The sequence below is a fragment of the Ammospiza nelsoni genome, chromosome 4 (genome assembly GCF_027579445.1).
Source record: "Ammospiza nelsoni isolate bAmmNel1 chromosome 4, bAmmNel1.pri, whole genome shotgun sequence".
Classification (NCBI taxonomy): Eukaryota; Metazoa; Chordata; class Aves; order Passeriformes; family Passerellidae; genus Ammospiza; species Ammospiza nelsoni.
The window spans coordinates 22,481,526-22,503,080 of record NC_080636.1 but is presented as its reverse complement, the minus strand read 5'-3'; the positions used below and the strand labels follow the sequence as shown (position 1 = coordinate 22,503,080).

The following is a 21,555-nucleotide window of genomic DNA, read 5'->3' as shown; positions in this document are numbered from 1 at the left end:
AAAACTTAGGCATTCCAGACCTTGTGTATACTTAGTTTTTACAGTAGGAATAAACCTTAAAGTAACAACAGAACGGAAACTGGAGTTGATGAGATCCACCAGAGCAGTAATAATATAATTTGGAATTTTCTCTGATCTGGAATGCACTCAAAATTAATTATCAACCATTTGTACTAAGAAGAGAGACAGCAGCAATATATTTAATGGAACAATTAAAGAATGCATTATACTGAAGAACACAAAGACACAAACACTTGAAACATACCACTCCATAATTTACCATACTTCCTCTTCAATTTCAGTGTGATTTAAGGACATGCCAAATATTTTAAATTGCTAATATTCTTTTAAAATCCTACTGAAATTCCAAATTTATAATGCTAGATTCTTTAGGTCTGTGGAAGATGAAAGAGTGTTATGCTTCCCTAGGAGCTGTTCAGGAAGGGATTCCTGTGTTGCTCCTGAATTCAGGCCTGTCAGTCGCTTCCTCCTGCCCTTGCCCTGGACTGAAAGTGCAGAAAAGAGCTTTTACACATCCCCAATAGGTCTGTGGAAAGAGGAGCTGCAGAAATTCTCTGTGGGTACCTCAGCAGACCAGTGAAATCACAAAGCTCGATGCAAGAGCTCAGGTTACATTTGTTTAGATGTGGCAACTCTTGAGGACGTGGTGAGACCCAATTCAAAATCTTTGGTGATTCTTTATCTCGGAGTGGTCACCTGTTCTCTATCAGCAAACAAGGAAGAGAACTGGTTACAGATGCCATGAACAGATTCAGATTAAGAGCAAGCTGCTGGCAATTTGAGAGGGCTAATGTAAATTTCAGTTGCTGTTCAGAGTACATTGAGAATGTTTTTAATATTCTTTGGCCCAGATGTTTTAAATGATAGGTGGAGATAACCTTTAAAGTTTGCACAATCCCAAGCATTAATTGAGCAAACCTTTACAGGTAACAGACTGACCTTTAATTTCCATTTATCTTTTTCATTTTACAGTCTTTCAGGACATAGTCATGCAAGGACAGCAGTTCAGGCAGATGGAAAAGCACCTATGTTTATAATTTTCAGGATGTATGTAAATGTAAAGGTTCCACTGATGTGCTAAATCAGTTTTTTCTTTGGTATTGTTGTGAATATAGAGTTTAAGCAGTTCACAATTTAATAAATATACTGCATTTCAGTCTTCCCATGTAGATTCCAAAGACAAGAAATCTGCATAAAATTTGTACGAAAAGTATTTTCCACTCATAAATGAGTCTTCATAAATTATTCTGTAGATCAAAATAGCACAATATGTATTTACCTACAGTAAAAGCTATGAGTATTTAAATAATTTAAATGATAATATAATAGGCACTGATTTTATACGCAGAAAAAACCCTACACAAAAACCACAACCTAACAAATAACCCCAGCTTAACCAAAATCCAAACAACTTCCCTCTCCCTTAACTGAATCAAGTATTAGTAGAGGTTAGGCAGCAGTTAAGGGAAGAACTGTACATTCCCAAAATCAGTGTTCACAGGAAACTGGTTTTGTATTTTTATCAGAACAGTCTCCTCCTTGTGCTTATGTGTTAATTTTGATTGTATTGTTTCATATTTGGAGAAAAGCTTGGGACTTCCAACTCATTCACTGCACTAATTTAAGGACTGAATTTCATTTTCTCTCCATTCGATATTACAATGCAGGCAAAAATTGCCATAAAAAAAACACTTTCTAAAATCAGTATATATCAAGTAGCTAATTCTGAATAGTTCCATTTAATCCCAGATCTGTGTCTCAATTCAAAAAGTGGTAATTGATAACTAAAAAAAACAAAACCAAAAAAAAAAAAAAACCAAAAAACCCCAAAAATCCCCACCAGCTGAGAAGTGGCACATTTTATAGAACTTTCTCGAGAAGTGGCAGGTTGCCCAAAGTCTGCAGTGCCAAAGTCAACTTTTCATTATGTTACTATAAATTAAAAATAATTATGCCTGCTGCAATAGAATCATCTCCAATTTTTGTTGTAAATGAAATAAGCCTCATCTCACTATGGTACAACAGAGAGAAAAAGAAATGTGCATAAACAGATTTCTGTGGTTTTGCCAGTCTAGTCACTGGGAGTGCTACTACTTTGGCCCATACTTGGAAAACCTGAAATAAACATTGAAGTCATTGGCTTACTGCAACCTCTTTGCTAACTGTTTCATTCTGTTTAAAAATTCTGATTCAGCTTGATTTCTTTAGCAACAATATCAGGCAGGCAGTTTTTAAGAGCTTCAAGACTCTGAGCTGCTAAAATATGCAGCAATAGTATGTGACAAGGTTTTCTTCACTATCAGAGATTTTACAAATCATGTCTAAGGACACTGGGTGTTGCTACATGAAAACCGCCATGCCCTTCTATTCCAACTCTAGTTTTTTCATCAAAGGGAAGATAGAAAGTGGAAAAATAAACCCAGAAAACTAAATATAGTCACACAAGATGAAAGCTACCCAAACTCTCTAGAGATCTGGGCCAGCGTGTGCTTGTGAAAAATAGTGTCATGACAGCATCAAACCCAGCCCAGACTCTGTACTCCAGATGCTGGGTTCTTATGGTGAAGCCTTTGTTCTCTGGGGCTATAAAGCTAAACAAGAAAGTGAGGCAATCAGGTGAATGAATAAGAGCCAGAGAGATGGTTGTAAGGGTGTGATAGAGGTACAGAATGACACGTGCTACAGATTTTTCCTTGTCTGATCTTTGGCATGGAGAGAAGTGATCTCCAGCCTTCACAGCAGGCATGTGTCCTGCTGTGACACAATTTGTATCCTTTCCATCCCACTGGATACAGTTCACAAAATCTTTAACATTCTTCACTTAAAAAAATAATCAGGGACTTGCAGTTTTTTCTCTGCCTTACTATTACAAGACTAAGATTTAGAGCTGACTTATCTATGTTTAGACACAAATGAGAAAAACTTTGTACTTTTTGTAAAGCATTTTCTTGGCAAATATAGTATAGAAAGTAAAATTTGGGATAGTGAAAGCATGGTGTTAAGACTGTTTTGCGTTGAAGTCTAGCAAGTGACCATGGAGAGAATAATCAGTTGCACATCAGTATATCAGAGGGGACCTTATCACTCTCTACAACTCCCTGAAAGGTGGTTGTAGTCAGGTGGGGATTGGTCTCTTTCTCCAGGCAACAACTGACAGAACCAGAGGACACAGTCATGTTCTGTGTCCTTGGCTGCACCAAGGGAAATATAGGTTGGATATTAGGAAAATTATTTTTACAGAAAGAGTGATCAAGTACAGGAATGGTCTGCCCGGGGAGGTGGTGGAGTCACCATCCCTGGATGTGTTTGAACAGAGACTGGATGTGGCACTCAGTGCCATGGTTTAGTTGAGGTGTTCGGGCATGGATTGGATTCAATGACCTTGAATGTCCCTTCCAGCCTAGTGATTCTGTGATATCACACACTCAGAGCCTCCTCAGGTTGTCACTGACCTCCAGTCTTTTCAGTCTCTAATACCTGCCATACTAAATTGTCCTGGGTTTGTGACATGAAACAGCAAATGCTGATCAGAGCAGATAGTTCTTTGCTGCTGCTGGTTTTTTGTAAGTCTTTCTAGGCCAGCTGATAATGCATGTGTGAGAAGTACCAAGAATTAATTAACTGTGAACTCCTTAAAAAAGTTGTCAATAATTCTGTTGTGATAGAAGTACAGTCATACCCATCTTGCCATGAGGACTGATCATTAAAGATCCTTCTTTCCTCTCCACTAATACTGAGTAATCACTGTTAATCTACAGAGCTGCATAGGGAAATATTTGCACAGCAAATGCACAGCAACGAGCATAAAGTATTTTAGAAAGAAGAAAATCACGCATTTGTTACTGAATCATGCATGTTAGGACAGATAACATTATATTTTTCTTGTAAGGTAAAACATTATTTTTATACCCACAACAAAACATGGACCTGCAGAACTTTTCAAGCAATCTTCAAGCAGCTTCATGCGAGTCTTCTGCAGCTCAGGACTGTCCCATTCATCTGCTTCAACTCCCCAGTATAAGTCTATGACCTGGAAAACAGAATGCAACAGAGTTACTTATCATATGCTCTTTCTACCAATCAAATTGAAAATGAGCTTTGCCAACATCCTGTGCACTAAGCTTTGCTCTTCAGTGTGGTAAAATGCAATGAGTTCTACATCCAGTCCTTACACAGACTGGCAAGGTTTCCTCATACAAATGAGAGTTCCAGCCTCTTACTTTCCCTCCCAGATAGTCCCTCCTGGGACAGTCTCTCATTTCACAGTCATGTGGAGATTAGCATGACAAGATCTTGATTTGATGCAGCCTTTTATTTGGTACTAGATTGCATATAATGGGTAGATAAGAATAATGAGAAAGAATTGAAAAAAAAATCCTGGCTCCATGAAAATTAATGGGAATCTCACTGTGAATCACAGTCAAGATCATGGATTGACACACAGTGCCATTTGTATCCACAGGATGCAAACTCATCCTGTGCACATGGCTCAAAAGAAAGAATAACAATGGTTTCACATTATCATACTTCCTTAGTTAGCTGATCCTCGCACTTTGGAAGCAGAGATTGTAGAGATATGCAGTGGCAGAGAGCTTGCTGTCCAGCCTTTCATATTTAGCTACAGACTCAGATTTATGACCCTAATTAGTTACAAACAGGCTCCTGGAAGAAACGATTCATATTATACTTATTTGAACAAATAAAGTGATGACCTGTGATTTCATTTTAACTAAAAGGCTAAATTCTTACATTGGGAAATCAAATTTAAAAAGATAGTGATCAAATATATGAATTCCTTTTGGAACAAAACTCATGGTACAGGCCACTAATCTCTCATTTACTACTGATTCTTAACATCTTGTATGCAATTTTAACAAAAAAAGTCTAAATAGATAATTAAAAAAAAACAATCAAAATTGTGTTAATACATGATTAGCTGTTGTCCAAACAGATTATAAAATTAGTCTGAAGATTTAATATGAGAACTAATAATGAGTTGATGTAAAACTAAATTTCAGCAGTTTTTCAGCTGGTTAATCTTGGGAATTTTCTCCTACCAATACCAAAGTGTAAGACCAAATCCTAGAGCTATTTATGCTGATGTGTAATTGCAGTATCAATAGTTTGATTGATTATTTCTGCCTTAAAAGTTTGTGACTCATATCGGTGTTGGCTGCAGCAGGAACATGGTTACCAAACATGACAGGTGGTGTCCTGTGTGACTCATGAGGAGTGAAAAAACCCAGGTATGGAATGCATTGACTGTAAATTAAGGTATTGAGTGCATTTTCTTGACAGTCTAAGTGTAGCTTACACTGCCAAGAAAATACACTCAATATCTTTACTTTTTACAGAAACACTGTTGAAAAATTTTGCAGGAACATGCATTTTCTGCTCTACAAAACTGCATTTCAAATAACCTTCCTATTTCCCTCACTTGCACAGATTTCTTTTCTGTCCTTTCTTTTTAGTCTCATTAGGAAAAAGAAGTGTTCCCTTCTTCCTCTCTACTTTCTGTTATTTATTAATGCAACTTTATTATTGAACTTCACATTGTATTAATCTGTGATTACTTGTGTGATGTATGATAAAACTTAAATATTCTCATTATAAAATCCTTCAGATACCAATCTTAGCATACAGTAAAAAATGTTTTAATTACTTGTTGAATGAATTTATTGTGCTGCTGTAGTTCTTCTGAAATGTGAAAGCAATTTTTATTTTAATTAACTGTTCAGAAATCACATTAATTCTGAACATGTGAAGAAGAAGCTCCCTGGAGTACCAGGCAATTGCAGGGGCTCAGCGGCTGTTTGCTATTTTATGGGGTATCAGTTTTGGTGCATAGTATCTTAACATGATACAATTTGATCCTGCAAGAGTAAATATTTTACCAAACAAACCCCTGAAGACACCAAAAATTTATAAGTAAGGTCTCATCAGTTGATCATGATGCTAACTAAAATAAATAGGATTTACAAAATTAAAGAAATGGAACAAGGAGACAATTATATCTGATTCTGAAGCATGCTTTTACTTTTATTTGGAAAACTGTGTGCCAAACACTCAATCAAACTCTCAGCAAGGCTGCCAAGGTCATATGACAACTAGAGCCCTCTGCAAGAGTTCCTTACCCACCGTGGACTGACACTGCTCTGGTTCAGTCCCACACGAGTCACCTAACAAGAGACTCTTCATTCATAATTCAGTGTTTCCTTTTGCTTACTTTAGCTTTTGTCCTACCAATCCTACAGTTTCACAGATTTTGCTTAGGAGATAAAATTATTTCATTTTTATCACTTCCAAGAGCTTAAAAAAGAACTACAATTTCCATTCATGCAGAGTTCTACTTTCCTTCTACCATATATATGCTGTTGCAAATTATTCGAAACAGTTCATTGTTTTGAAGAAGAAAAGAGTATGTTGCTAATTAACTATGTTTGGTTAGCCTCCCAGAATTTTCAATTACAACTGCTTTCTTTAACCTCTCCATCCTCTCCTGTAAAAGTACTGTATTTCAGGTCAAAACTACCACGAGCTCTGGAAGGATTTTTCTCAGCTTATTTGCTTTCTTAGCCAATAAGTGCGTATTTTTCTGAAATATTTTCTGTTACAATGAAAAAAAAAGGCCATCAAGCTAACAAATTCATAGTGTGATTGAAGATAGCCAGTTCTGCTTCCACTCATAGGGTGATTATGTCCAGTAAGATCTCCCACCAGATTGATGGCACCTCACAGATCTCAAGCTTTGCAACAACTGAAACAATTTGGAGTGCAGCCAGGTGACTCAGTGAAACTTGCAGTAATGCATGTACTCAAATGCTTTTCATTTGGGTCATGATTTATTAGGTAGAGAGTGTCCTGAATAGTGTATTTGTGGTAGTCACACGTGAGGTAGTTCTTGCTTGGTCTGTAGAAGATTACATACCAGGATGAAAAGTTATGTGCTCTGCTCTGTACAGAGAAATATAAATTTACCCCTGTATCTGAAAATTACCTAATATTTTAACACTGCATGTAAAACTGTAGTCTTGACTTTGCATGCTAAGCTAAGAAATTTAGTGTATCGGAATAAGAAAAAATAAAGGTCTTACTAAAGTCTACCTCAGAGGCTCTTTCAAAAGGCTTTGCTACTTTTCCTTGGTTATTTTTGTACATCTTCCTACTTTGCTTCCCCAGAAATGTGATAGCTTTCTAGCAGTTTTCCAAACTGTGTCAGTAGAGCTGTCATTCAGACCTCATATCACATAAGGATGATGGTGTTGAAACTATATAATAAAATAATTTGCTTCCATGAATATCAAATAGAGTATGAATATCAACTAGAGTAAAGTTAATTGTTTGTCCCCTAGAGACTACATTACAATCTGTTTGAAGAAAGACATGCGTCCCCTCACAAAGAATTCAGTAGATTATGATCTACTTGGAAGAGACATTTGCTTCACCAAGAAGTCTCCTCAAAGATAACAGAAATAAGGGGTTGATATTTTTGATGAATGCCACATGGTAGTAATATAAGAAAAATATTATTTAAATATCTTTTGCTATTCTTTTCATGTACCACTGCAGCTGGGACTTCCCAATCAGCTGATGAGCTAGGACCTTCAGATGAAATTCTTTTATAGCCATAATCAAAAATCACTGGAATTTACCATCATGCAGATTCAGCAACTCCACTGTGACTCAGGGAATTAAAACCAAATATACTAATTTAAGAACTTGTTATTTTGATTAAAAACCAGCTGCATGTGCATCAAGAATAATACACTGGGAGGAACAGGATGTTGCATAAAAGGCATTAGCTGTTCCCAAGCTACACTCTGGAGAGATGAATTTTTGGGGTCACTAAGTATGCAAGGAAAATTTGTGGATGCAGAGCCAGAATTTTTGGAAGACTGAACAACATTTTTGCAACATCACAAGCTGTATTTGTTTATACTAGCAGAGAAATAGTCCCAGGCCTGCAGACATATGAAGGACTGTGAATTAGGACATACCAGATTTAAAGTACCAGTGACTTTAACAGTGATGCCAAACACACCTGTTTTAAATCAAATACAACTCTTTTTATTACCAACTGGCTCCTGCCAAAGATGTGTATGAGTCTATGTCTCTCATAGAAAGAGAGGAAAACACAAACCTATTGAAGCAATGGGAATGCTACAGTTGACATTAAAGAAAGCAAGTTCCATAGTATATAATCACAATAAAAAGACACCCTGTTAAATTCATTTTGGTAATCAGTTTTGGCATTCACCTGGTTAAATTATTTTCCACATTACAGTGGAACTTAAATATGGTTTCTAGAAACACAACACAGTAATTCAGATGTAATATTATTTCTTCTTATATACTCTGAATACCTAAAAGAGAGGTGATGCTTTTTCATCTGTTCAGAATTTACTTCAAATCTGCTGTAAAATAAGTACATCAAAGTTCTGAGAGAGCTAGGCCTGTTTAGCCTGGAGAAGATACAAATGAGAGGGGATTTTATCCAAGCACACAAATAACCTGAAGGTGGGTGTCAAGAGGAAGTAGCCAGGCTCCTCTTGATAGAGCCAAGCAACAGGACAAGAGGCAATGGGCAGAAACTGGTGACAGCAAGTTCCACCTAAACATGAGGAAGAACTTCTTCACTGTGAGGGTGACAGTGCACTGCAGCACACTGGCCAGAGAGGGTGTGGAGTCCTCTTCTCCGGGGGTACTCAAAACCTATTTGGATGGAATCTGATGCAACTTGCTCCAGGTAAACCTGTTTTAGCAGGGGGAATGGACTACATGTGGTCCCTTCCAACCCCAACAATTTTGCATGTGATTATGTGAACTAAAGTTTTTGTAATTTTCTATTTTACCAATTATATTTAAAAATGTTATCTGTTCTAAATAGAGTTAATTTCAAGACAAATTAATAGAAGATTCAACACAACAAAACCTACCTGAAATTCCAGGCCATAGTTTTCTCTGCAGAATTCTCTCAGCTTAGGATACACATGCTCTCTTAAGGCTCTCCTTTCTGCTATTGTATCTGTGTTGTGGAAAAACATGCTATTAACAATATTTATACAAACTCTTCTTTTAGTCAGAGATACAGATTTTTCACTTAAAAATGAATCCTTGACACACACAGAGCGCTAATGAAAATCAAGTTCTGGGATCTAATCCCCAAACTGTACGTTGTACAACACAGGGAAGTATTAGCATGTGTAAATATGTGTAAAATCACATAAGTGTGTTTGTATGTGTCAAAATTATGCTTCATACACATTCTAATGTGGCAGCATATTATAATTCAGTGGAGCTGAATTCATTTTGTAATTCAGCAGTCAGAATTTCTTTATTGTTTTGACTTCCATTTAGTTTCCAGAAAGCTGAATTTTACAAATAAGAAACACCATGGAAAAAAGAGATATAGCAAAGATGAAAGAGATCACAAGACTTAGAAACAAATCAATAACATGAACTAACAACATTGTCACAAATGTATCACTTTCTTCATCATCCTTAATCTAATAGTATCCTGAAAGCATAATTTATCATTATTAGCATTATTTTTCTTTTGCCCAGGTAATTTCTCTTATAATACCAAATACCCAGTTCCGATATAATGTAAGTCTTACCATGCAAAATGACATGTTTTGATAATTAAGTACCATATGGCAATGACACCAAAATTATTAAGTTCAGTATGTCCAAGTAAATCTCAACACATTTATATAAATATACCACTTGCACATACAGTCAAATGTGAAGTAAATTCAGTTAGTAGTAAAATTTTGTACAGATAATAAATTTAATTTTCCTTCACAAGACTATGATATGTGATGGATTTTGCTACATTGTAACTGAGTTGAGAACACACAGAGATAGCACTGTTGCTAAGCTATTTCCAAAAATAGAACAAAACTGTTGTAAACCCCTAACTCTGAGTGCCATGTGATGAAAAATGAAGTGTTAACTTATAAATGATGGGGAACATCTACTGCAGGTAAGGCATTATTTGTGTAACTGCCCTGAAACAAAACAATGGATTACAACTGATTTGATGCTTCCCATATTGTTGCAAAGAAGAGACATATATGCAAATTTAACAATGCTTTACAGCCACAATCAGAGCCACAGTTGACATACCTGAGTCAGATGTGTGTTCATAGAATCATGGTCACAGACTTATACTGTTTTCATCTAAAAAATCTAGGAAAGTGTGAAATCTGTAATTTAATTTATTATACCAAATGAATATCCTTCTCGTTGTTTAAGTGTATCTCAGAAATATTACACAAATGTGTGGTATAATTACCACTTATTTTCATGAAAGAAAGCAATCCAGAAACATCCAGAGAATTATTTCTCCTGAAATCTTCACCAAGGCAAAAAAGTCTGTAACAAAAGGTTCAAAAGTACAGTCAGGTTTAATTCAATTTTTCTGAATTACCACAGTTCTTCCTTCACAAACTTTTGGTGTGGAAAAAAGTCAGAGACGCTTTCAGAAGACATCCCCTCTAAGTGGAATAATGTAATACAATGCATTTATGCTTTAATGTTTTAAAATATACTATGCTTATGTGTTCTAACAGTGGTCCAAGAAGCATTGAAGTCCTTGCTACATCACAAGCTTTCCATTTGACTGTCCACATGCCATGCAAAGTGAGATTCTAAATCTAAAGTGTAGATCTCTTTTATATCCAATCTGAACACTGTTAATGAGAGACCCTGCTCTGGGCTACATTTGGATGAGTGCAGCCTCAGTTTCTCTGGGGCAGTCATTCCTCTCCCTGACACCCCCTGGCTTCACCAGCAGCGCTGTGCCCAGCCCTGGGCACCCCAAATCAGGAAGATGGGGAGGAAACTGGAGAGGCTTCTGAGACAGAGGCCAGAAGCACACGGCCTACACAGAGAGACAGAGGGATCCGGGCATGATTAGTCCAGCAGAGAGGGTAAGAGGGAGCCGGTGCAGCCTACAATTACATCCAAGGCATTTACAAAGATGATGGAGCCAAGGTGCTCATGCCAGAGAGTACAACAAAGACAAGGATAACATATTACGTCTTGGAAGTTCAGGCTGGGCACCAGGAGAAGCTCCTCTGTCCTTGGAGCTCGTCAAGACTGAACTATGCAAGTTCATGGCTGACCAAGTTTCTGCTGACAGCACTCAGGAGGGAGGTTAGCCCATGACCTGACCTGAGTTCCCCTGCAGTAACCTGCAGCAATCCTCAGGAGAACATGCAGGTTTGGCTTGGTTATCCAGGCTGCTTGGACACTGCCTGGAAAGACTTTGGCTCCTGTCTGGGCTGGTGGGAGCAAAGCTGTAGAGGAACGCAGCTGGTCCCAAGGACCCAGTGTTGATGCCATATATTTTTCAGGGCATTTTACTTTACATTGAGCTCAACCCTCACAAACATTTGGATTGCATTTGGTAAGAACCTAGAGTTATCTTCCTGTTTTTTATCAAAAAAGAATCCATGCACACCAAGACACCCCTGTGATGTGAGTCAAAGCGTATTACATAGTGATGATCAAGAGATTCACTTCACTTGCAGATCTGGCTGAAAACAGACAAATATTTAGGAATAGAGTGAAAAAAAACAGCACTCTCAGCTTAGAGCTGCCTGTGTCAGTACATAAAGGGGATGGATGAGTTGCTCCCTCCTTAGGATCCACAGTCATTAATTTTCTCTCATACTTTAGTGTCTAAGTCATCCTTTCCTTGCAGAATGTAGTACACAGCTAACAAGGCTAATTAGTCAGAGGGTCACACAATGCCAATACAGCAATATTATTTTGGCTCCAAAGCAATGGTGTTGCTGTACCTTGTGATAAAAGCTAAATGTGTAGTTTGCCTTATTTGAAATACTTCATTTTTTTTAACTGAGGCCTTTAAATCAGTCAGTGATAGAATTTGTATTCTATTTTTTTTTTGCCTTAACACATGTTAATTTTGGCATGCAAGTTTATGAAAACACAGAGCATCATATCTTCATGATCAAGTAGAATAAACTGTTGAAAACGGAGTTATTACTCAATTACTGAGATAAACCAAAATGATTCTTGCATTTGTAAATGGAAATCAATCATGACTACAGCTTGGTTATTAAGGAAGCAACAATCCACTGCTATTGTTTGCAGTTACTTAAATGTGACAGCAGACAGAATGGTCTTAGGGATATAAAATAGGTGAAGTTGCAGAAACAACAACAAAAAGGAAGTTTTTCTGGAAAAAAGCAGAATTGTAAATGATAAATAGAAATATTTTGCCTGAAGTTTACAACAGGTAAAACCATGTTCTCCTACTTTTTGTTTATGCCCATAGGATTTATACTGCAGAACCCTGCTGGCTCTAATTTTAGAACGTGGTGCTGCTCCCTGCAGCTTAACGTGCAGAGTCTCGTTCAGAAAATGAAACAACACACTGCAGGAGTAGTGCTACTTGTAATATCTTAGAAATGAAATAGATAAAACATTACTTCAACTAGAACTGTGGTCTGGATAAGACACTTGGCATATCCATTCTGTATTTTTATTGCTACTTTCATATCTAATGGAGTGTGCTTATCTAATTGGAATTTGAGTCTGGTGCTTATATTAATGAATTTTAAGAATTCCTGCATTTGAAATCAGCTTTGAAACTTTAAGGAAACAGAAGTGTATATAGTTAAGATGAACTCTGGTAATTAGTATGGATGGCAGATAAGCTGGTTTAATTAAATATAATCTAAACTTGATTTAAAGTGATGGCAAATCTGTGAAGCTGGCAGCTCCTAACAACGTCACACAGGCAAATTCCACCTTCCAGGCTGCTGCCGCAGATGAACAGATTAACTAAATTACATTCTTCTAGCAGTGAAAATGAGACAGTAGTTCTGAGATGAGCTTACTACACCTCTTAATGTTAATTCTGATACTCAGAAATACAAATAATAGTTCACAAACTCTGGGAATGAAACTACATCTGAAAAAACATAAGAGAAAACTTTAAAATCCCCCCAACCCTAAACTTGTTTCCAGTATTTAAACAAACCCAAACCCACAAGCCAGGGACTCGCTGAGTGCACATCTTCCATACAAGAGCCATCTCTTGCAGATGGCTCCCTCCTAAGCCATTCCATACCCACACTGTCCTGCACACCCCTACACTTGGAACTGACAGAGAATGTCAGCCCACCATCCTGCTCCCAGGGGTAATCCTGAGAACTGAACTGAATTAGTCACATCTCCATCTACATCCATCCTGTCCAATAAACAGAACTGTTTGTGTGCAGTGTGATTTCTGAAGGCTTGTGGCTCAGTCAAATCACTGCCAGTTTCCATTAGAGTGCGCCAAGGTGCTGCTTCTCAGCGTGAACTATTCCCATGCCAAAGTCTGACCTTCAAACACAAGCTGTTCTGCTATTAAAGTCACTTATTTTATTTCAATAGAGCAAATATATTTTTCATTTTTGTATTAGTAAACAGATGATGCGTATTTACAAACAGTTGCCAAACATTCATCTCTGGTATAAGATAAGCCCTGTTGAAGAAATTTCAAAATGTATATACGAGTGAAGAGAAAGGGTTAACGTGGGCCTGATGGAAATTGCCTATTTTCAAACACCAGCTATTCTGTCCTAAAACCAAATAGTTTATCTTCTTGCTGGTGCTGTACTGGTCTGAGTTCAGCCACAGTGATGTGGATGGCTGTTTTCATGTATGTGGGTTGCAGTCACACATGGACTCTACCCAGTCAAGGCTTGATGCAGCAGAACAAGGAGATTGCTCAGCCCCATTCTCCTATCGTGTGTTGCAAAGGAGGTGCCAATGTGGGTTCTGCTCACCATGCTCAAAGGAGCAGCACATTCAAGTTGAACATTCAATCTGCTCCTGGAAAAGTAACCTGTGAGTACTCATGCATGGTGCAAGCTAAGGCCCTCAAGCAGAGGAAAATCCTAAGCAGGGAGGGTGTTTGCCCTGCCACTCTGACTGACAGAGGAACATTGCAACACCCAGCTTGAGAGAGCCAGCAGGAAAACTGCTGACTGACATAACAAGTTGAGGCAGGCAGCTGAACCTGGAAGAACCCAGGCAGAAAAAAAAGCAAAAAAGAAAAAAAGAAAAAAAAGAAAAAAAGAAAAAAAGAAAAAAGCTGCTCTTGCAGCTGTTCAAGGCACCACAGAAACGAATGTCATATGGGGTCACAGAGCTGTCTACAGGTGCCATCTCCAGGCAGTCACCCAAGAAAGAGCAGCTCCTCCCAGCACAGGCAGAAGAAACAATTTCTGTATCACCTCCTCCATTCTTGGTGATCTCGTGCTTTGCCGTGGGTCAGGACACGGCATGAGGTGAAAACTTGGAGGTTTTCACCTCATGCCTTTCAGCCCACTGCTCTGCTACCAAAGTCTCCTGCCCAATTCACATCATTACATTTATTAGCACATAATGTTGGAGTCTCTTGTGCAACTGTGGAAGCCCTGGATGAGCAGTGAACTTCTGATCTAGTCCTGAATGCGTGTCCACTAAGATACTCAGCTATTTGCTTTCTCTAAGTTTTCTAAATACTTAGATTAGATAGAAGAGTAGAACAGAATCCTACCGTAGGATTTTTTTTAATGCATTGCAATATTTAAAAATGTGGGTATTTTATAACCATTGTCTGTTAACTGCAGTGAGAATTTCTGTACTTTAATTATCTAAGGTTAAAAATTACTTAGCAGCAGTGCCAAGTAAGAAGTGGCTGCCAAGCCTCTTAATGCTAGTATGTTCTTGACTCATATGAATGTTCAACTGAATTATTCCTCTTAAACTGCCCTTTTCACTGATAATGCACAACAGCACTGTGCTGCTAAAACTTCAAATACTAGCAGCTAACATGTCTCTAAATATTATGGAAAACTTGTCTCTGAAAATAATACCATAATAAGAAGTAATTTTCATTTCTATAGTGCCTTTCATCTCAGAGCATTTTGCAAGCAGTGAGTTAGAATCATGTAGCAGGTAAGAGAGGGGGAAAAAAGACTTGGACTCCCTACTACCCTTGCCTTCCTAGAAAATGAGCTCCATAGATAGTGATGTCTTGGAGTTTCTTTCCCTTGGAGTTTCTGTTAGGAGAGAGCATTAGAATAGTCATCCAAAGCCTCCCAAGATTAGGTAGACCAGGAATGGGAACAGGTTGGTCAGAGTCAATTCTCCCAGTGTCCCTCACCCAAACAACAATGCCAACCTTGAGGTCTCTACTGGCTCTCTGGAAGGCAAATAAGAAAATGGACAGTCTGAAGACATTCATTAATTCAACTAAACCCTCAAAAAAACTAACCATCCAAATAAATCCTGATTAGCAAACCACTGCTACTGTCATGTAACAGAGCTGCGTGTCCTTACTCCACCTGATGGTCAGAGCTCTCTCAGGAGATGGGCACAAAGTCTGTGTGACTCAACCTTCTCAGTTCTTAAAAAACATAAATACAAGACTGGACTAAGCATTTCAGCCCAAAGGAATGTCTGCTTGTCATGAAAGTCAGAAGAAATAATGAAAAATAACATTAAGATGGTAAGTAATTCTGAAATGTGTCTCTCAAGCGGGAAGAAATGACAGGATGTGATTACAAATTTGTGATCTACACCAGAACACTCAAACTCACTTTCAAAACAAAAGACCTAACTAGGCCGAATTCAAAATGTAGGGTGTAATTATAAGCCTAAAACTTCTAGTTGCAGCAATTACCTCTTCTTTTTTAGCCCCAAATCAAACAATACCTGATTTAAAATGAGGCATAGATTTCTCTGAAATGTTCCATGTTGTCAGTTCAGTAAAATGACAAATATGAAAAACACATATACATTAAGTGATCATATCCAACGTGTATTTTTAAAATTATGTTTCTAAAGTTATAATGGCCAGGTTTCACAGTGTCATTTTATAAAATACTCTGCATCTTGACTGCTAATATGCTTAACCAGTGCCACCTATTGGTTTAACAATAACACCCAAACAATTAAAAAAAAAAATGGTTGGATAGTAAAATCAGAGAGATACAGACCCATGTTAAAATACAGAATTTAGGGGAAATATCAGTATTATACTGATAGAAGGGGCAAAGTGGTTCCTATATCCAAATATCAAGATTCAAATTTTCATTATTCTCATGACTGTCTTCCCAATTTGAAACAAATGTTGGTTTTTACAGTTCTGTTTTATGTGCAGCATGCTTACATGAAACAAATTTGGATTTGGATGCAAAAGTTGGTGAAGTTAGTGGAAAGATCTGCTAATCTCAGCAGATTTTAAATGAAGTTCTACATTTGGCATGCATTGAAAGCCTAAATCTTTTGATACCTTACTGACTTCCACAGTCTGCATGAAATCTCTCAATCCATAAATAAATCAATCAACCATTAAATAAACAGTACACACTCCTGTGTCACTCTAGTGGTGATGACATGGATGAAAACTCTGAAGCAGAATTTTATCTCACAAGACGTGTCCTAATTAACTAACCTCACATTAGCCCTTGGGAACACAGCACCCCTATAGATAGATGTTCCTAAATAAAACAAGAGGAGTTAGGTTGACCTGGAATCTTGCCCCAAGCCTGCATAGGTGCAGATTTGCAAACCTGCACATTGCCCCTAGAGTGCTGCTGGGTGCAGAGGTGTCCTGGTGTCCCCTGACTGCGATTTGAGGCACACACGGGAATGGCACAAACCTCAGGAGCTGCAGCGACACCCAGGCTGCACCTCTGCAGGGCAAGAGCTGTGTGCACTCTGCAAACTGCACAGGTGGAAGGACTCAAAAAAGTCTAATTCTTTCATGTAATAAAGCCAGTCAGGAAAAGCTCCTGAAAAAACATGACAGTTTGCAAACCATTATTGTGGTACAATTAAATGATGTGACGGGAGAAACTGAAGACACAGCACATTTAGAAACATCAAGATTAAGTCTGAAAATTATCTCTGCAGAACACCAAAGATTATGAAAAATAAACACTGGAAAACAACAAGGCCTGTTAGGACAAGAATTTGCTACTATGATCAAAATTAATGTGAAAGAAAAAACTCTTGTAAAATCTAACAGAGGAGTTCTGAATGTGTTGTGGAAAAATGAGTAACAGATGACACAAATAAAGACCAGTGCAGTACAAAAGTTATGAGCAAAAATCCCACTGATTCATTGAAAGGTGTCAACTCACACTTCAAAAAATTATGGGATTTCCCAGAAAGCAGAAAAATGGCTTACAACATTGGAAAATGTTTTTAACAATTAAGTTATGTGCACTGCAATAGCTTTGCTACTATTTTTCTCACCTCACAGACCAAAGAGAAAACCGTCAGGGTGTGTTATGGCATTTAAGGTAATGAGGCTGTGGCAGTCAATAAAGCAAAAGGATGTCACAGACATTCTTCATCCTAATTGCAGGTTCAAGTGCTGGAAGAGAATGAAGTAGTATGTTGCAGGCTTTGAGAAAGCCTAAAGCACAGCAGAGCCCTAAAAAACCACAAGAAAGCCAGTCTCATAAAAGCACACATTTATTTCACAGTACAGCCTGGTACAGGACCATCACATACACCTCATTCTGAAGAAATTCAAAACTCCTATTTGACTTTTCATCTGGCAGTACTGCAAAACAATGGAAGAGCTCTGCAAGCACTGTTGTCTCCTGGGTAAAGTTGCCCTTCCTTGATCTAGATTTTCTGCTTTAAGTGCACTAGTCATGGAGTTCCAATCCAGCTTGCATTCTTCCTTAAATTTGGTGCAATACAGCCACAATTTGAGTGACACTACAAAACTGGTGAGGTCTGTTGGGCCAACTGGAAAAGCACGACTGAGAAATGTGTGGGCTTCAAGTGAATGATGTGAAGGCTTTTATGCCAGAAGATGAAAAAGCCTCGAACCTGACACTTCTGGGTGTGCAGAAGCACCCACATAAGAATAAGAGCAGCTGCTTGCTATCAGTGCAGTAAGTTTGCATCAATACAGTAGGAGTTTTCTTTGCAACAGATTTTTTTCTTGATGCTAAATGGAGAGGATTAAATAACATCATCGAACAGTCAGAACAGCTCATGGCTGTTGTAGAAACTGCCATCAAAGATGAATAAATGAAATGACAACCCCAGCAAAGGAGAGCAGCTGCAAGAGGGCATTAAGCCCAGGACAGTGGAACTACATGAGGGAGAGATGCCAGATACTCTACTAGGCCTTGCCTGAAGAAGAGGATCTCAACTGATTTTTAAGGACCACTTCACTTAGTGGCAGGCAATTTCAACCTAGGTATTAACACCCACTTACAGGCCCTGTGGTACAACAGTTCTTAAACTGAGAATTCCAAGTAGGGCCTGCACTGAAACTCATTGAGCATGGACAAATAATTTACAAAGCTGGCTCCTTTTGATGGATTATGTAATGTCTGAGAGGCAAACAGTGACTGACATGTAAAGGAAGAGTGATTTATCAGACCTTGTTCTCCTTACCCTTCCAATTCTAATGATTCATCTAAGCATTATTTTTAGTGAAGATTATATAATCCAGTCGAAAAGGCTATTTTTAAGATATTCTAAAATATACCTGTTTTTATCAATTATTTTTCTCATGTCTTGATTTTCCTAACTATTGCTTTCTTGCTCTAGGTTTGATTACTTTATTCTGCTTGCTAACCACATTTTGATGATTACGTGTAAACATGTAACATTACATGTAACAGTAAATTTGCAGTTTAACAATCTTGAGGAGTAAGTAATTGAAAAAGGACAACACACGTTCTAGTCACTTTGACAAGCAGATGTAGTTGAAACAAGTAAGTCTAATTTCTCACAAATACCTGATCCAAGTATGATACAGAAAATAATATTTAAAGAAAACTTTCAAATGGCATATCAATTTCATTAATTAGAGACTGAACTACAGAATGTTTCCCAGATTAGCACTTTCAAATTACTTTAACCAACCTCCCCAACTCTTTACTCTTCCTGATTATAATACCCAATGAATTATAATTACCTTTAAAGGAGGATAAAGATCTTCTGTGCTGCTAAGGTCTCAGTGGCAGTGTAGAACCTGGCTGAAAGGGTGGACTTGACTTTATTTCTATTTCTTGTACTGCCAGACAGTATCAGTCTTTCTCAGTGCCTGCAAGGGTATTTGTCCCTTGGCCACAGAATAGAGAAAAAAATCAATCTTTTAATTGCCACACACAGTTAAAGGCAACTGAATTTATAACTGGAGATTTTGTTTGAAACTATTTTGAATTTACATAATGACTGTGAGGAGCTGACTGTGGCATTAACATTGGAACAATATACCAGCAGTGGAATTGCTTAATAGAATTATATAATATTATACATGGCTGATTATAGAAAGTGTAAAATAGAACAGTTTTAATTAAAACAGGTAGAGTGTAAAGAGATTATTTGCATTTTAATCTCCGTTTTCTAAAAAAAAAAGGAGGAATAAATGATGAACTGTATTTTCTACGTGTCTTCTGTTCTGTTTTTGAAAAGTATTCCTAACACATTAACTGACATTAAACAAATCAGACCTACAAATCACCATGTAAATAAGAGAAATCCTATAAATGAGTCTCCCATTCATAAACAAACCACCAAAGCAAAAGCTGTAACACGAGCCCTAAATTACAGACACTTCATGAATGCTTCATTTCCAGAAAAGCTTTACCTGAAACAAGCAGACCACTGCAGGACATACATCCCTGATAAAGTTATCCTTACAGGAGTTTATTGATTGTTATTATCTATCTTTTGTACAGATGCTCAGATTGAGTTCCTGACACGGTAAAAGGATGAGGAGGGAGAAACTGGATCTGAGAAATTTGTGAATAATTACATACCAGTTACTGAAAGTTATTGAAACTCATTCTAAACAAGGAAGTTTTCAATAATTTTTTTTTTACTTTTGGTAATTGTACTGACTAATGAGCTTATTTTGTGTCTGTATGTTGCTTGTAAGCAGGACCACAGTGCCACTGAAGACACGCCACTGCTACTGTAAAGTCTGCTTTCGTGTGGATTTTCTTAACTGGAGGCAGTTTGGAGGCAGCTCGTGAAGAGTGAGATAATCTGCCAGGAATGGCACAGGTAAGTTTGCTCCTGCCTCAGACAGGAGCACTCTGATCTGAAAGCCTCAAGAGGTCCCTTGCACCCCCTGTAGTCTGTGATTTACACAACAAAAAATGACTAATGAAATATCTGTCTAATGTGCCTTGGACTCTGTGCCAGCCACACACACCTGCTCTAGGTGCCATGTCACGGAACTCAATGGCACTAACTCTGCCCACCACAGATGGCTCCGTTCTTTATAACCCCATGTCAGAGATGACCTGCATTTCAAAGTAAATCATGATCCAAATTTTGCTTTGTGTTTTGCTTTGCTTTGCATTTTGATGTACCAAATCAGGGATCACGCAAACAGAAATGCTTCAATAACTTGTTTCAAGAGCACTGCATAATTCTTCATCACTTTTAAATGCAATGCAATACATATATAGATAAAACAAGACCATTATCAAATAATAATACGATCCTATAATTTTCCTAGTGTTTTCTAGCAACCACTCCTAAAAAGATCAACACTTACTGCTCACTGATATCTGAGCTATCAGAAATATTATAGAGTGAAAAATAGAAATTTTCTTCAGAACTTATTGTTTTGTCTTGCCAGAACAGTACAGGCTATGAATCTAGCCACCACAACTATTATCAAGGAAGAAAATATTTTTCTTTTGATCTCCTTTTCTAGAATTTGTGGGGCCTTTATTACACAGCAGTAGGTATGGAAAAATAAAAATAATAAGTCCTGAATTTCAAAAAATCACTTATAAAGTGGTCATACAAGATTTATGTTTAATTATGACAGTAAAGCAAGATCCTCTAGATGTGTCATGTTGGCCTAATTAGGTGTGGAAAATTCTCAATAATTAGGTAACCCTCAGATTAGAGTCCTGCATAACACTCCTTTGGATCAGACTTCATACCTTATGCTCCTTAGCTTGTTGAATGCTGTCATTTCCTTATTTCTTATTATGGCTCCATTGTAATAACTCTGTAGGAATAAGGACATTTGGGTACCCAGGCCTTCACAGCTAACCTCTCTTTCTACATACACATACAAAAAAATGGATCACTACAATGATGGTTTTGGATAAAGTTACTCTTTTAGGGAGACCTGCTTCTAGGTACCCTTTCTCCACAGATACTCCCATGTTTGTTTTTTGAGCTCTCCTCTTTGGTGAATGTGCACAGTCTTGTTCATAAAAAATTTCCCAATAAACTCAGCAGGACTAGGCATTTTACTGGGCAATAATCCATCTCAAGATTTGGAAAGGTTGTCACAACTACCAAGACTATTGACTAATTATTAAAGGAACTAGATAAATTCATGGAAGCAAAAGCCCTCACAGGTTATTAAGCAGAAAGACATCACCTTCATCATTTTGTCCCTCTCATGATTTATTATTCTTTCATCATACAGCTGAAATTGCCAGCGTCAGAGAGGAGTATTGGGTTCCTCTGGTCCAACTCACTAAGTCTGATTTTACTGCATTTGCTTCTCCTTTA

General features: G+C 37.7%; 1 protein-coding gene across 1 annotated transcript in view; it reads right to left on the bottom strand.

The window, feature by feature from the left end:
* Positions 1 to 9,065, bottom strand: part of NWD2 (NACHT and WD repeat domain containing 2) — a 30,567-nt gene extending 21,502 nt beyond the window's left edge. The window contains exons 1-2 of the mRNA XM_059471188.1: positions 8,958 to 9,065; positions 3,935 to 4,051 (exon numbers count right to left, since the gene is read on the bottom strand). Coding sequence (XP_059327171.1) covers positions 3,935 to 4,051; positions 8,958 to 9,065 — 225 coding nt within the window. The remainder of the gene's footprint in view (positions 1 to 3,934; positions 4,052 to 8,957) is intronic.
* Between the last annotated feature and the right edge of the window lie 12,490 nt (positions 9,066 to 21,555).